This window comes from Lissotriton vulgaris, chromosome 11, assembly GCF_964263255.1.
Source record: "Lissotriton vulgaris chromosome 11, aLisVul1.2, whole genome shotgun sequence".
Lineage (NCBI taxonomy): Eukaryota > Metazoa > Chordata > Amphibia > Caudata > Salamandridae > Lissotriton > Lissotriton vulgaris.
In genome coordinates, this window is record NC_141699.1 from 111,969,226 (window position 1) to 111,987,106 (window position 17,881).

At 44.6% G+C, this 17,881-nt stretch overlaps 1 protein-coding gene across 2 annotated transcripts in view; it reads right to left on the bottom strand.

Annotated features, from left to right (window-relative positions):
- LIMK2 (LIM domain kinase 2) overlaps window positions 1-17,881 on the bottom strand; it is a 345,031-nt gene that overhangs the window by 76,564 nt on the left and 250,586 nt on the right. For both annotated transcript variants that reach the window (XM_086942843.1, XM_086942844.1), the window contains 2 exons: window positions 4,630-4,686; window positions 4,462-4,527 (listed from right to left, as the gene is read on the bottom strand). In XM_086942843.1, coding sequence (XP_086798969.1) covers window positions 4,462-4,527; window positions 4,630-4,686 — 123 coding nt within the window. The remainder of the gene's footprint in view (window positions 1-4,461; window positions 4,528-4,629; window positions 4,687-17,881) is intronic.

Consider the following 17,881-nt stretch of genomic DNA (forward strand, 5'->3'; position numbering starts at 1 on the left):
GGCTGTTATTTAGGAAAAAACTAAGTTTTCAGTTTTGGAAAATTTCAATGGGAGCAGATAATGGTTTCCTGGATATCTAACTATTCCTCCAAGTTAGCAGCCCAATTTAATTTGGATACTGATCACTGGTGTGCAACTGAATTATAGTTGCAAACCTTTGTGACATACCATACGTAATAACAATTTGGAAGGAATACCCCGTCCAAATTGCATCTATGGAGAGAACATGAACAGTCTTGGGAGTTTTATCACAGATGCGTCAGCTGCCTTGCTTCGTAAAGCCCAGCATTCTTTAGAGAAGGGATCATCTCACACTAGTCGAGGCAGTTTGGCACAGGGAACATGAGAAAACAAAATGACTAGTCTAACTATTAATTAATGTATGGCACTACAATGGGGGTGGGGGAGGTAATCAAGCAGGTCAACATAACGGAGTACAGATGCAACAGTGTTTTAAACAGTGTACACAGAAGGACTGGTCACCTGCTGGTGCTTGCAACTGTCCCACAATCATCTATAAACATGGCTGATTAGTCCCAAACACAAATTTTAGAATTTCTTTAACAACTGCATTGTATTTATTTGAAAATATTAAAACCACAGGTACAAGGCAGAAGTAAAAGTTAGAAAAAGTATCAGTTAAGAACTGAAAGAAATGAGATAAATTGTCTTTCAAAAGCGACAGGCGTGCATAGGAGCAGTATTACCACTCGTTTCTATTTTGAAGATCACCACAAATCATGCACCTAAAGCGTCTGCCACCCTCTCTTCTGGGCACTGGCATCGTCCTGAACATGTACATAAACAAAGTGGAATCCACTCAAGTGATAGTGATCCCTAGAGTGATGGGGAACACACAGTGTTGTTAAAATGCCCCTCACACACCAACAGGCCCCTTGGTGTCATGCTTCATCATCGGGGCCTTCGCACCCCTCTACGGGATGCGGCGTGCTACGACTCGCGAATACGCAGGAGCACTTGAAGTGAACTATGTGTGGGGGTGTGTGTTATATACCAAGATGTGAGTGAGGTGAGGTGAAAAAAGTGGATAAAAAATACCTGGCACGTGGGAAGAAAAAAACTTTATTAAATCCCCGGCTGGTATTGTTAAAATTAAAAGTGCAAGGCGTGGTTTCAAAAAGATACGTGTTAGGGTATCAAACCACTGTGTTAAAAGTCAACATGTTTCGGAGGTCAAAGCCCCCTTCTTCAGGACAAGGGTGAAAAGCACTTATCCTCGCCTTACTCACATGTAAGATGTAAAAGTGAAGCATAAAAATTACCACAATGTGTAATGTTCCTCACTATGTTTTTTATGTAAGTGAGTGTCGTTGCGCCCAGTTGGCGTAAGAACCTGTGAAAACAAAATCATAGATAAACATACAGGTCTAAAAATCACTGTTCTTAAGGAGAAGAATAATGCTTCTCTAGTGAAAACATCAGGTAGGACCCAAAAAATGATTGGAACCTGAAACAAAAATAAGGAAAAAGGACACTACAAACATACACACACGCAAACCAACACAACTCTCTGCTCAGATGGAATGAGAGCAGAGCAGTAAGGACAAAGAGATCTTACTTTAAGTTCCCAAATACAGGACTTCATGAGCCTTTAAACGTATATTGGGGAATCCTTCCTTTCTAATCAGAAACCTAAGGGATCAATATTAGGGTTTTAGTAGAGGAATATAATCAGCAGAGTGCTGAAGCCAAAAAAGGTACAGGTTTTTTCATGGTCTTATAACTCACGGTTACAGCAACAGCTAATCGCCTGCCTTCCCTCAACGCGGCTCCGATGAAGTGAGCTGCCAGAGGGTTAGGGCCCTTTTATATGCTTGCCTGTGGGTAATTAGTGGGAATTGATTGAATAATGCAAGCCGGTGTATGCCCAAATACGGAGAGAAATCTCCTCGCGTCCGGTAAAGACGCTAGCGATGTGCGCTGATCTCCCGCGCATGCGCATAGCAATGCCAGCTGGACGCATGCGCGACTCAGTCAGCAAACGCGCCTGCGCAGACGGAGACGCTTCGTGAACTGCACGAAGCTGCCGATGCCGAACTCAATGCCTGGTACAGAGTGGCAATCGGGATAGGAAAGTCCCGGGGACATGAATCCAAGTGCCCAGGATGCACTGGTAGGGCACAAAGGTGATTATAGGTCTGAGCCCCGATGTTGAAATAGAATAAAGTAGTAAACCAGGTGAATTGTGGAGATGTGCCTATAGTTATGACAGGCTACTCTCACGGATAAGGGGAGTAAATAATGAATGAATCAGAGGGAGTAACACATACCACATTCTGCTGATGAATAGACCCCTACAGTAACAGTAACAAGCATGAGACCATACGTGTACTGAAAAACGTTTTCACCTAAGGAGGTTCCAAGGAATGGAATCATTCAGTCCAGTGGTGTCGGTTCCCAACCGGAACACCCACCGTTGTTCTTTTTCAAGGAGACCAATCTCTGAGGACAATTGTTCAATTATTGTCCACTGCAACTCATTCACACAGTGTTGACTTTCAATGTAATGGGTTGACATTTTAGTAGTTTGTTTTCTACACCTGATGTTACTCTTGTGTTCGTTCAGCCTGACCCTGACAGGTCTGGTGGTCATGCCCACATATTCCTTTCCACATGGGCAGGTGATTAAGTAAACTACATTTTTACTATTACAGTTAGTAAAAGCTCGCTGTTCCCATGTAGTCCCATTGGAAAAAGTGAGCGTCTGTCTTTTTGGTGAGGTGGCAGTTATTGCAGTTGCCACATGGGTAATGCCCATGTATGCCTTGTAGCCTCGTCTGATCATTGACAGGAGGAGGAGGTCGAGTGTGAACGAGCATATCCCTCAAATTCATACCCCTTCTGTGTGCAAAGAGAGGTTTATCCAAAGTTAAGCCACCGCTTGTTAAAGTGCGCCAGTGTTTGTGGACCAACTTCGTCACTTGGTTGCTGACTGGACTGTATGTGGTGACACAGACAGTCCTGTTTGCGGCATCCTCCCTACGTGGGTTGTCCTCCAACAGGGCATCTCGGTTGTTGTTTCTTGCTCTGATAGAGGCTTTGCGGATCACAGTTTCCGGATACTTTCTCTGTCTAAGTTTTTCACTCAGATCCTTGGCTTGGGTCTTGTATCTGGCCACATCAGTACAGTTCCGCCGTAGGCGTAAGAACTGCCCATAAGGAAGGTTCTCTCTCAGATGACGAGGGTGAAAGCTGTCAAATCTGAGGAGACAATTCTTAGCCGTGGGTTTGAAGTGTGTTTCTGTTTTCAGTATGCCGGCTTCATGGTAGATATTTAAATCCAAGAACACCATGTTGGTATTCGATGCCTGGAAGGTGAATTTCAAAAAGGCATTCTGATTGTTGAGCCAATCAATAAAATCAGTTATCATGGTCGCATCTCCATCCCAGATAACCAGGATATCATCCATATACCTACGCCACATGCGAATCCTCGCCCTGTGGGGGTTATTGGGGTGCAAGATTTTCGTGGATTCCAAGTGATGGACATATAGTCCAGCCAAGCTCGGGGCAAAAGTACTGCCCATACTGGTCCCATGCTTCTGCCAGAAAAGGGTGCCCTCATACTCAAAAAAGTTCTTAGTGAGTGCCAGGGATATGCACTCCATCACTACATTACGTGGGGTGTGATATTCCCAGTTGGTAGAGTACAATACCTCTTCAATGATTTGGATGGTTTCATCATGGGGGAGACTCGTATAGAGGCTCTCCACGTCCAGGCTTAACAGCATCTGGGAAGTTGGATCAAAGGGCTGATCATTCAGCAGTTGTAATACTGCTTTAGTGTCTCGTAAATAGGTGTCCGTCGCCTGTACAAGGGGTCTCAAGAAAGCATCCGCAAACTTGGATAAAGGTTCCAGGATAGATGAAATTCCCGAATCAATGGGGCGACCGGGTGGGTTCGCCAGATTCTTGTGTACCTTCGGGATGGTATAAAAGTAAGGGGTGCGAGGGTTCCTCTGGGTCAGAAACTCGGACTCCTTTTTTGTAATCCAGTCATGTGTGAGTGCCTCTTCCACCATACCACCTATGTGAACTCTTAGAGATTCAGTGGGATCCTCCGTCAGGATCTGGTAGTTCCTATTGTCTGACAGAAGCCGCCTGCATTCTTGGTCATAGGCTGCAGTTGTTTGAATCACCACTGCGCCCCCCATCACTCTAGGGATCACTATCACTTGAGTGGATTCCACTTTGTTTATGTACATGACTCGGGAGACTGAATCCACTGACTCTCTCTCTCTCCCCCCTCTTGTTAAAAATCGTCCTGAACATATCAGTTTAAAGCGGTCTGACAGATGCGAATAAGATTGCCCACCCTGACCAGAGTCAATGTTCCTAAACATGAGTATATTGTTTCTGCAGCGTGGCTATGACCAACAGAATATAAATGGACAGACTTTGTTCACTTTGTACCAGTGTCCGCCCCAACGGTACTCTTACCAGTTTCAACAGGCAGTTGTGTGAGTTCAAGTCCCTGTGAATGATGGACATCGAGTGCAAGTACGCCTAAAAGAGGGCGACAAAACAAGAAAAAGAGGGAATAAGTCTGCATCAAAAGCACACGTTATCAGTGTGCTCCTCAAGTGGTCTTTAGGATAAGAATCTCACCATTCCAGAGGAGATGCCTTTTGCAAAGCAAATCTTCTGCTGCCAAGGACAAGGATCCTACAAGACAAAGCAGTAAATGTCAGATTATCTCGATTGCAGTGGGCCGACCTACTGTAACATATTTGACAGCGAAGAAATCACGCATTTGTTATCAATAAAACGATGCAAACAAGTAGTAATGAAGGCACAACCCCAAAGGCCCTAGGAGGAATTATTGCCACAAACTTTAGTGCTAAATAAGGAACCCAAAAAAAGGGCAATTTCCAGGGCCCGCAATATAAAATGTTTAATGTGTGGAGAAATCTTAAGATGGTTTCTGTGCAGGAGGCCTACATGGTGGTTTGAAATAGAAAGAACACTTGTGGCCGTAACACAAGGCAGGTGTTTGGTTGACCCATCCAACACCATTTGCATCAGTGTCAGATCCGCCAACTTAACCATCACAAACCACTAATTTTCCTAAATGGGTCAGTGGTTCTAATACGAGGATGGACAAGACAAATATTTAAAGAAAGCAAAATAGCCCAAAACCTGTTTAACACACTGCCAATACAAATGTAAAATAAATGAAAGAGGGCAGTCAGGCAGCAATGTTCTACAGAATGGACAATGCGCAGTCTCTAAGACAGTCTGAGCCTTCATCCCAGAGACGACGACAGTGATCAATCAAGGGAAAACAATAATCTAATAATTAAAAAATGGCGATAAGGAGCAGCTTTACTGCTCATTGGTCACTTCTAAAACACCACGTTTGGATAATTCTTTAAAGATAAAAGATAACAGAGCAAACCCTTCCTCGCTAAACCCTGGGGATTGCATACCAGCCATATTTGCTAAATCTGTAGGCATTGTATATTTTTCAAAATCATTTAGCAGAACATCATGTATTCAGTCACCAGATCCGATCTTGAATCAACAGTACATAATTGAATGCCCCTGCAATAAGTTTTACATTGGCAGTACCACAAGAAAACTAAACATTTGGACACAATTACTTTCAAAAGATTTTACAAACTCAACACTTCCATGCCTTTAAGCGAATATTTTCAGAAACATTGTGAGCACAAAAATAATAAAAATTTATTGGGCTGGAACAAACTCACAAACATCTAAGAGGAGACAATAGAGAACTTTAGCTGACCAAGCGAATAGATTCTGACACTAGACAGTCGGCAATGGACTACATAAAAAGGCTGAACTCTGTTACGGGCCTATTTCGTTTTACTTAACCCAATCCCCTCCAATTCCCTTTGTTCCAGTCCAGTATCTCACTTTCTTACTGACAACATAGAATTATCATTTCATTCCTCTGCAAATAACAATTACTGCCCAAGTCTTGCCTTCTCGGTCTAAAATGATATGAATGGCTTCCAATGAGTATTAGATCGAAATCGTTTCTGTTTATTGAGAATGATGAAATGTATCAATTGTTTTACTTTGTATGGTAAATAGCTTTAGTGTGGATTGGATAGAAACTATATTGATGTGCTTACTAACAATATTATCACATATTAGGTTACTTTGTGCACTTTTTCGTATGGACTAATATCATAGTCGCTTGTCTGCGTCGTTGATTAAGCTATGTCGTTAAGTGCAATATATTATTCCTCAATTGTATATCCTGCGATATGTCTAATAAGTGATGCTACTTGATTAACTTCTTTCATTTCTACTACAAAAGATTGCATTTTAAATCTTATAATCCGAATGCAGAATAGAAACTATTTGTATACGCTTCCTAGGAAAGATAACAATGCATATCTCGCAACACGACAAATTTATTCTACTTTACGTTGATTTTATTGTATAGGGCTCTTATATGCTCCCTGTGCAACCCTCGTTTTACAGTGTCTGGTAATCACTAGTGACAATTTCCCTTTACAGATTTCTTTAAAACCACCTACAGAAATATCTTTTCTTGGATAAGACTGTAGAAATTGAGAACACGATTTTGCATCCTACATAAACAAAATCCTAATTATTCAATCACTGATTACCCCAATATTTATGCCCACATATGATTACACTATCCCTGATTCACTTTAAGCGATTCGTGAAAAAATAATAAAACCTACTTTCAATCTCGTTCACACAACCAATCCTCATCGTATACGACAACCTGTCATACAGTCCGACAATGATGTAACAAATTGCTTCATGCCGCGACCAGAAACCGATTACTATTTAATTCATACTGCTACCAAATTAAGACTCTTACTCAATCCTCTCTTTTGCCCATCTACTATTCTCTGCCTAAGTGTCTATTCAACATACTCGCACTATTACTCTTTAACTATGACCATTTAAAAATGTCACCTTCCATCCTAGTCAATAGGCTACAAGGTGCAATGACAATGGATAATCATCTTCGGAGATGGTCTCACAAATTTGCTATAAAGTGCTTCCTTTCACATGCATGTTCACAGATCACAACTGACTGACCATTTCCTGCTAACAGACCCAAATCTCAATGACTAAAGCTATCTCCCATAGTAAGATTGTGTAACCTATGGATGACTCCTTTGCGTTCTGCTATATTTGCTTCCTTTCTGATCCATAATTATCTTACCAGCATACTTTTTTTGAGTTTCAAAAACCTTTATTGCTTTCTTGCACATTACAGCGTTGGAGAATACAACAACAATCGGATAAATCTCGCAGATTATCACATAGCTGAATGTTAGCCCAATAAGGTTCGAGAAATACAAACAACCTCCATCCCTCCACCAACCCCTAAACCAAATACCTTCCCCATACTATAGTTGGAAGTATAACAGTGTTTTGTAGGGCATAGCAGCACGTTTCCAGGAATCAGAATCTCTAACGTCCTTTGTTTAGAAAGTCCGCATTTAGAGCTGTTGGGTATATAGTTTAAGTTTAAGTTTATTAGCATAGTTAATTAAAACCATTGCAAAAGTAGCACTACAAAATTCGTGTAACGTGGTTAAATCATTTTAAGAATTAAAATTAAAAAAACATTGTAATAAAACATGATCGGATTACGGTATTTGGAACAGTCAATGGATCACGAGATATTGTGACTTTTATATGATTCGGAAAACTGGGCAGCGACCATGCATGCTCAGATATCGTAGCGAGATTGTCTCTGCTTGTTACAATTAAGTTACCGACATTTCTCCATGTCCACTTCCAATAGCTGTTTCACACAGTTGGCTTTCAGAGCAAAAAATGCAGCTAAAGTTTGCTCTGAAAGCCCAACTGTGTGAAACAGCTATTGGAAGTGAACAAGGGTATATAGGGTTACCATCACATTCACATGTTGATAGCGAGCTCTAGGCGCCCCCAGTCCATATCCTACTCCTATTCATCCCGTCCAGACGTCAGGTATCCAGGGCGGCGACTACTTCCAGAGGTACCTGAGGATGTTACTCTAACTCTACCTCCGTTCCTGCATCGGTTCCTTCTGTTTCCCAGACCCCTTCCATGTCAGACCCCTGTGTTAGTACATATGCATTCAGAGCCCCCCAAATATCTCTTGGCCGCGATTTCAGGGGTAGCAGTTCAGCATAACAACTCAAATGTTCTTGCCAAGTGGTTAAATCATGTAGCCAATCCTTAAACTTTGGCGCGCGGCCTCTCCCCCAACGACAGGCTATGCGGTGCTCTGCAAGAAATAAGCCCATTGCAAGATATTTTTGTGCACCGTACTTATATCTTGGATGTGGGGTCAGCTGTATCCTCACTCCAATCATATTTGACATGCCTTCACCAACATGTGCCCAGTATTCCCCCACCTGTGGGCATTGCCAAGCCAAATGAAGGAAATCTGCACCTTCCCTCCCGCACATTTCACATCTGTCATCCTCCCTCAACTTGAACTTATGTAGTTTAACTGGGGTATGGTATAATCTATGTAACATTTTCAAATGGATGAGTCGTAGTCGTCTATTAGCTGTGACTGCCTCAGTCTGTGTGCAACTGAACTCCAATTGCTCATCCGTAAGTGGGGTCAAAAGATCCGTATCCCACTCCTTCTGAGCATGCGGGACTTGGGAAGGTGGTGCGGCCTGTAAGTGTTTGTACAACAGGGACGTGATGAGCTTAGGGGCGTCGGTCTGTAACAATGCGTGTAGAGGTGGTAGCGTAATCGGTTCTGCAGGAAATGCCGGAGTCTCAGCTTTTATGCTTTGCCTAAGCCTTATATACATGAACAGGTCCGTAGTGGAAGGTGTGTGTATACCAAAAAAATTGTTCTTTGGTGCGAAACTGTCCCCCCACATATAGGTCCCCCCCAAGTGCTATAATGTAAACAATCAAGCAACCTACTACAAATCCCCTCGTATGTGATCTGCAGCAGGGGGTGGTGCAATAACGTCATCCTAGGGGAGTACATCATGGTGGTCTCCAATCTTTTAGCAATTCTACGCCATGCAGTAACAGTGCTGTCTACCGGGGATAGTTCGCGCTCTCGCTCCTTTACTGCAGTAAACAAGTAACCCGCTGGCTTTGTCGGAGCCATGTATCCGTCCTCTACTGCCAGGTGCGGCATAAACAGAGGTGGATAAAACCAATGGACAGCAAAGTGTGCCTGGGCACAGTGGAAGTAGTGTTCAAAATTAGGGACTTGGTACCCTCCTTGATGATACAGCAGCATCAGTGTTGCAAGAGTAGGCTGTGCCCGTTTCCCTCCCCATATTAGGCGCGGGAGTTGCATATTAACTGTGTTAAAAAAAAAATCTCCCCGGGTGATACGGTATGTTATTAAATAGATAAAAGAATTTTGGCAAGATTACCATCTTAATAAGGAATATCCTCCTTGCCACAGAGCAGTAGGCACACCCATTTGGATATATTGTCAGTCACCTTATCAATTGCGGCCCGATAGTTTGTACGCATTAGCGCAACAGTATGTCTAGTTATGGTTATACCTAGATATTTTAATTAGTCAGTCTGCCATACTAAGGGGTAGTCCAGTAGGTGCGGTATGGTCTTCTCCGTTAGATGACATATAGCAGACTTAGCCCAATTGATATGTATACCTGAAATGGCTCCAAATTTAGTTATTTCCCAGAGCACCAGGTTTAGGTTTTTTGGGGGCTTTTTTATATACAAAGTCATATCATCTGCATAATATGATATCAGCTGCCGAGATGGGTAAACCAGTGCCCTCTCTGTGATGCTGCTTAATTTTTGCAGCTAGGGGTTCAATCGCCAAAGCAAATAAAATTGGGGATAGCTGGCAGCCTTGCCTTGTGCCCCTCGAAATATCAAAGATGGTGGACTTGGCTCCATTCAGCAGTACTGTGACTACTGGCTGCTTAAACAGCAGTTGTATCCAGTTAAAAAAAAAAATCAAGGGCATCCCCATATACCCCAGAGTTCCCATCAAGTAGTCCCACTCTACTGAATCAAATGCCTTAGTGGTGTCAAGAAATACTGCTACCGCCGAACTGTTGGGGTATATGTCTTGCAGTGGTGTAGCTCACTGGTTAGAGGCGGCAGACCCATAGGCAGAGGACGGCCCGGGACCAGGGTACGATTCCAGACGCGGCAGGGTCGTGGACCAGGGTCAGCGGGCTCGATAATTCTCGCCTCGGTGCCTACTCCAGTCAGGGACCACACTCGGCAACTCTGGGCATTAGCTTGCCTCATCTTCACAACGGCCCCCCCAGACCGCCGGGGATGCTTGGTCGCACCTTAGAGATACCCATTAGGGACCATCTCTCAGGGTGAGCCAGGACGGGTTCCCCAGCAGTTGAAGCGCGGAGATACTCCTCCGGGAGTCAATTCTAGCGCTATATAAACCCGCAATTAAATTTGCATCACCGCTAAGAGTGTTCTGAGATTGTGTGATGTAGCACGATTTGGGATAAACCCCGCCTGATCCGGCAGCACCTGTCGTTCCATCAGGAGACTGAGACGAGTATCCAAAACTTTAGCAAGAATCTTCGTGTCGCAATTCAGTAATGAGAGGGGACGGTAAGAGTCACAGTGAAGTGGGGATTTGCCCGGTTTTAACAAAGAATCTATCTGGGCCTCACGCATAGTTTTCGGGAGGCAGCCCTCCTCCCCCGCCGCATAGAAGACCTCTTTCAGGACGGGGGCCAATTGTGTCACATACCTTTTGTAAATTTCTATTGGTAATCCATTCAATCCCGGCGCTCGGCCAGATTTCATGTGCATAATTGCGTCAGTGATTTCATCCACTTCTAATTCTAAGCTCAAAAATGTACGTTGAGTATCCCCTAGCCAGGCTAGAGCTGTGTCCTTAAAGTACTGCGTCAGGTCAAGCGTGGGCCCCCTTTGGGAGGTGTACAATTAACTAAAATATTCCACAAAAGTTGTCAATTGCTCTGAAAGGTTTCTGTGTATCGTGCCCTGTGAGTCCTGGATTTCTGTTATATAATTAGTAACCTTGAGAGGGTGCACTGCATTCACCAGGACTTTCCCCGGACGATCCCCCTGATCATACACTTTTGCCCTGTGGTGTTTTCCTCGAGATTTGCATTCTCTGTTCGAGGCGTCTTCATATTCTGTCATTACATCCAGCAGTTTGGCCCTGGTAACACTTTCATCTTTGCCTAAGGTAAGATCCCTCTCAAGAGCTTTAAAGTCCCCTTCTAATCTGTGTAGCTCTTTACGTATATCCCTAACTATGTCCCCCCCTAGAAATACACCACCCCCTGGCTGTGACTTTTAATGCCTCCCATCCAGTTGTGAGACTAGACACTGATGTTAAATTACGCGCAAAGAAGTCTTGTATTTCCTGTTTAATTTCGGTTTTGAAAACTAAGTCATGGAGGTGTAGGGGGTTAAGGTGCCAGTTAACATAGGGGGCCTGAGCTACCAGGGTTTGCGTGGCCATCATTACAGAGGAGTGATCGGAATACGTACGGGCTAGATGAGTCACTTTTTCTAGCCAGTGTGCCAGTCCCATGGATACAATCAAGTAGTCCAACCTAAACCATGTCGAGTGTACCGCTGAGTAATGCGTGCCTTCCTTCTGCATTGGATGTTTATATCTCCAAGTGTCGAACAAGTAATTAGTGTCAATCAGTTCCTTTAGTGATTTTTGCGCATTTGTGTAGTGTAAGGGAGACGCTGGATCTATCCATCTGTGGGCACATCACTGTATTAAAGTCCCCACCCCAGATAACATAAGTGGTGCCTATTGTTTGGATCTTACTCCACAACAGTAATAATGCCTGTGTATCATCAGTGTTAGGGCCATAATAGGAGGCAATCGTTACATCATGAGCATCTAGTCGCCCCCAAATCAGGCAAAACCTCCCATTGGTGTCCGTTTCCGAACCACCCATCACAAAGATCACTCCGCATTTGATGAGGATGACTACCCCCCTAGAATATCCGGAATACGATGCAGAGCAGCGTTGTGACGTCCATTTCGCCGCAAACTCGGGTATGGTTTCTGAGTTTAAGTGCATTTCTTGCAAGAGAACTATCTTAATGTGATGCCTATCTAGGTACCCCAATACCTGCCTTTTCTTCCTAGGATTGTTAAAGCCACAGACATTCCAGGATAATATGTTGAGTGTATCTATGTCATGTGAGGGGTCTGTTATTTCCCCATCTCGTATGGATTAAACTTAACCACATGTTGCTTCTATTTGCGTGCTGAGTGAAGTACAACCCAACCGACCCAGTACATCCTCGCCCCACCCACTCAGACATCTCCAACTTGTTGGGCATATATACCCTCCCAAACAGTTGGAAACTTAGTTCAAACAGTTGCTAATGCTCAGTGCAGGTAAATAGGGGGATCGCCCTCGTGGGAAAGTCACTAGGGGCTCACGACTTGCCCACTCCACTCCTCTATTGCAACCACACGCCACTCCACTTTTGGCGAGTGGACAGCTACTGCGGGATGGAGGAGAGTGTCCGGGTGTAACAGAATACAATGCAATGTAACAGCTAATACATCAACAGTCGGGAACCATTCGCTAAGTTTCTCGATACAAGAGCTACCGACTTCAGTCTGGGTTCGACAGCGGCGATTGGGATCTGGAGCATTGACGTGTCTCCGCTTCCTTGAATGATGCTCGGCGGTACTGCTTGAGGTAGTCCTCTTCCTGCTGTGGATTCTGGAAGAAATGTTGCTTCTCACGGTGTGTTATTCTTTAGTTTCGCCGGGTACATCAAGGCATATAGGATCTCCTGAGCTTTCAGTTTTTTCTTTACCGCTGCAGATTTGCGTCTTGCCTCTTGCACTGTCTGCGTGAAGTCCAGGAAGAACGCCAAGGTGGTATTTTCAAAGGGGACCTGTTTCTTCTCCCGGGCCAGGCGCAGAATCGTGTCCCTGTCCCGGTAGTTCAAAACGAGCACTATCAATGGTCGTTGAGGCGCTCCTGGGGAGGGCGGGCGGCTAGGAATCGGTGTGCTCTTCTCACTGTCAGGTGTGCTGAGAAGGAGTCTCTCCCGAACAGTTCGACAACAAGTTTTTCTATGAAGTCCTCCATACGGCATGTATTGGTCGATTCAGCCAGGCCAAGTATGCGGACGTTATTCCTTCTGGACTGAGCTTCCAAGTCCTCAATTCTGATCCGCTATTAGCCTCAGAATCTTGTCCATGTGTAAAACTCGCTCTTTATTTGTTATGGCCCCATCCTCAAGTTCCGCAATCCTTGATTCTGTCTCTTTGATGCGTTGATCATGCTGCTCTGGTTTGTTGACCACAGAGACCAACCGAGCCATCACTGTGTCCATTTTCGCATCTATGGACGATAGGCTTTGTTTCATACCAAGTAATAACGTTTTCCAACCTTCTTCCTGGTGTTCCGCTGTATCTGATTCTGTCTGCTCCACTGAGCTAGATTTTTGCGTTTTGCGTGATTCAAATGGGATTTTCATCTGCTTAGTGTCTGTCCGTCCCATGGTTCCTGGCAGGTGCGCGTAAGGTACTTTTAGGTGTGATTTATAGTCCCTCTCCCCCCTCCGCTCTTTGCCATGTAATTATCGTCTCTCGTGCCTGCTGTGGTCTCTTCGATTCCCTAAACGGACAGGCCTTTGTGCTCCAGAGACAGTCCCCGTAATTATACATTCAAATCTCAACCCCAGGAGTCCAATCCTCGTGATTGGTGGTAGCGTCTCTCTGATATCCCGCTGTGGCAGGTGTCAAGCCTTGCTGCACCGCTGCGGTGCCGTCCGGCCCCTCCGCCCGTGGCAGTAGCTGTAAGTTACTAGGCACTTTTATTATGGGATGTAATATCCTACGAGATTCCACAATATGCTGCTGCAAATTGCTCCCAGTGTCCAGACTAACCAGTTCACCGTCAGCATCATCATTATCTCCCCAGCACCATCGGGGCTCGCTCAGTGTCTAACTCCATTCAGCCGTCCGCTCAAGCATAGGCAGCTCTCCCCTTCTCACTGTATGTCTCAAAATGGTCCCCTCCAGTGCCAGCCACGTGTTCTCTCCTCCACTGCCACTAGCCGACAGAGCACGTTCAATTCCTCCCCAGCAGCAATAATTGTCCCTCTCAGTTTTGGTGGTTTAACAGATAGATCTGACAGCATAGATTGAAGCGGCAGCGGGCGGTGTCCCTGGCGGGCCCCTTATGCATCCCCAGCCGTGTCTGCCTACTAAAATGGCGGCCGGTCCTCCCGGTCCCGTTGAACGCAGTGCTGTGCTGTGTGCAACACCAACAAGGCACCCAGCGTTGTGCGATATCCCAATATGTTGCAATGACGCCCGCCTGCTAATTAACAGCGTCGATTTACGGATCACTCTCGCTTCAGCATTGGTCGTGAGTCGGGGCTCGGGCTATTCCTGCCAGCATATCTTTATTGAGCCTGCCCTGCTCTTCGTGTCAGCCGCCGGACGTTGTTTTCAGCACCAGAGTGGTGGCCCTTCACTCCTGTTCTCCTCTCACCTCAGGCGCATGTGGCAGGACGTTGTTGCGAATGCCGCAGCCGCTGCGGTTCAGCCTCGGCGCTTCCCGCACCTCCACCCTCACAATGGCCGGGCTTGAGAAGTGCCGCCGAACCCCGGACTTTCCTGGCTGCTGTCCCCGGTACTATGCACCGGACGCCTGACTCAGTGCTCAGTTCGGGTATCTTCGGTCACCGCTGCCCGACTGTCTGCTCCTCCCGTTGTGGACTTGCACCGCAGGTATCAGCAATATCCGCCGCCTACTTATGCACACTCTTGCCCTTATAATCATTTCAGGATGGGGAATATGAATATTAATCCACCTGGCTCGGCAGGAGCCTTACTGGTGATCGTCCATTTTGGTCGCGCACCACCTAGCGCCCCCTGGAACCAGCATACTTGACACTTCGTTGAGTTCTTGAATTTTTCAGGTAAGGAACGCTGGCCTTACTCTTGATATTTTAAACTTGTATCCACTATGGACTCTGTCTAAAAGAGACCTTTTACTTCCTATTTCCTTCTGTCAGCTTTTCTGATAGGCTTTCAATACCATAGTGGCCAGGGTTTGGGACCTATCAATTTTACCCACTGTAAAATCAAGAAACCCTTACAATTCATATTAACAGGTATGAAATATTACTTATTCTGTCTTCCTTCTTTATGTATGTATGCATGGTATGTCTGGCTGCTCACCCCTAAATGCAATATATATATCTTTTTGTTTTGATTTCTTTATTATCTTACCCAACATGTCCTTCCACTTTGAACTTCTTCTGTTGTCTGCTTGGTCGCAGAAAAGATTCTCAAGAAATCAATGAATATCTGTACTTTTGTATTTTATATTTCTCAAAGTAGTTTGCACCACATACTCCCATACTTTGGCTTATGCATACAATACCCCTATGTGTATCTTAATTTATGTGTCTGCATTTTACCATTACCCAAACACTGTCATGAATGCTGCATGTTTTTCTCCTAATAGAATTAGATTTTTTTTTAAACCTCTTCACATTTGTGGGGGTACTAGAATATGTGCTCACAGAGAAATAATTGTGTACAAGTTTTACTTAATAAATGTTATTTTTTGCTATTGACTCCCCATTTCATCCTTAAAAAGACTGCAACTCTGTGCCAAGTGAAAGACCAAACATATGTTGGCTGGCCTGAAGTGTGAAACAGAAGAAGAATAAAATATTGCAAAGTCTTTGTTGCTTTTAGAATGTTTGATTTATACTCTGGAGCAAAATTAATGTATGCCAGATATGATACTTTCCAGTTTTGGAGTGCTGCATTCACATTTCTAGCTATACCAAATAGGTTCAGTGGGTTAATGGGTCCTGCTCACAATATGATTGTAATCTTACACCTCCCTAACACTTTCTCTTCCAGTTATGAATGAAATAAGGTTGACAGGTTCTGCATCTTCTCACCAAAATTGGAATGAGTCCACAAACCATTTTTGGCACCGAAGAGTAATGGAATTAACATCCGTTGCCTCTCTCCTCGTAGACACCGTATCTCGCTCGGCCAGGAATGACTGAACTGTGGTTAGGATTCAAAAGAAAGAAGTAACCACAAAAGACAACCTGCGTGTCAGCTTGGCAGATAAAAACACGTATTCTGCCCCCAATGATTACTGGTTACTCCTCAAGGGGAAATGAGTGGTGTGGCAGTGTCTTGGGAAGAGGAAAAGTAAAACTAGCTATGTTGATTGTGTCCATGTCCTCTGTCACATTTATGCTTCCTAGAACCTAAAAGAACAAGTTACTTACTTTGAGTAACGCCTTATATGTTAGAGACTCGGCCGCATCGAAAATGATGTGTGGTGCGTATGTAGGTGCCACCCAAGAGCGCTGACAGATTTCTTCATGGGACTCTTTCCGTGCCAGAAGCACAGAGCCACATCAGAAGGCTGATTTATCAGTGAGCTGAAACTAAGGGCCTACAGGTACCTTTTTGGGTAGGAAGATCAGTTTGCAGAAACAAGGAGACTGGCACGGTCAGGTAAGGGATCTGTGGCTGGGTAGAGTACCTACTAGACAAGGCATTATCAACGGTAAGTAACTTGCTCATCTGAAAGTCTTCTAGCTGCAGATTCTTTATCTTAGAATGGATACCAAACCAATACCTCCCTGGAGGTGGATCTGCAAACTAATTCAGACCAAAAAGACTTTTGAGACCGAAAGGGAAAAATGTCCATCACGATGGACCAGACTGTCAAGGCAACAGTGTTTGGTGAAAGTGTGCAAGGATGTCCACATCGCAGCCTGGCAGATGTCCAGGAAAGGGGCTCTGCGAGCTCCTGCAGTGGACGCAGTTTTGGCTCTGGTGGAATGAACCCACAATCTCTGAGAGTTACTTTTTGGCCTGTTCATATTCGATCTTAATGTAGAGTATAATTCATCTGCAGGTGGTCAGTTTCTGCACTTCTTTACCTTTTTCGTGCCAGTAAACCAAACAAAGAGCTTATTGTCCACCTTGTGTTATTTGGTGCAATCAATTTAGAAAAAGAACACCCTTTTTGGGTAAGAGCAGTGGAATCTCTCCTCCTTCTTGGAAGGGTGAAGTGGAGTAAAAGAAGGTAGACTGTGTGATGCTTTAGCTGATATGGAAAGGTGTCTTCAAAATATGCATGGGTGTGAAGAACCAGTTTGGCTGGGAAGAAGTTGGTGTAAAGAGGGTTAGCAGAGAGCGCCTGCAGCTCGCTGACTCTCCAGTCCACTGTGATGGCCACCAAGTAGACTGTCTTGATAAGAGTGTAGTATGAAAAGGCAATTATGCATGGGTGCAAAGAGTGAACACATTAAGAACGTTAAATCCTAATTAAGGCCCCATCGGGACATAATGAAAGGTTGGAGGGGAACAGTTGTTGAAGACCATCCAGAAAGCGCGTCACAACAGGTGACTTAAACGGGGAGGGTTGATCCAGCAACCGCAAAAAAAGAGGATATGGCCAACAGATATCCCTTAACTGTGCCCAGATAGGGTCTTGCTGGGCTAACAACAAAACAAATATCAAATATTCGGAAAAGGATGCATAAACAGAATTAACATTTTTCAGGTAAACCAAACCTTAAACCTGTCCCAACAGCAGGCATATACAGTCATTTTGGAGGGACGCCTGCATTCCAAATTATCTCAGACTTCGGGAAGGATATCTCCAAGCATGAAGGGGACACCTGCGCAGATCTGAGTGTAGAACCCTGCCCTGTTGCTCAGACAGGAGATCATCTTCTTCAGAACTCATGGCAGAGGTACTATAGGTGGAAAGGCATACAAGAGTACTGAGTCTCACTTGGGATGGAATGAGTCTCAGAGCAAGAGCCGCATTGGAAAATCCAACACGCAGAAGTGCTGACATTGTACATTCTCGGATGCGATGAATAGATCCAACACAAGTTC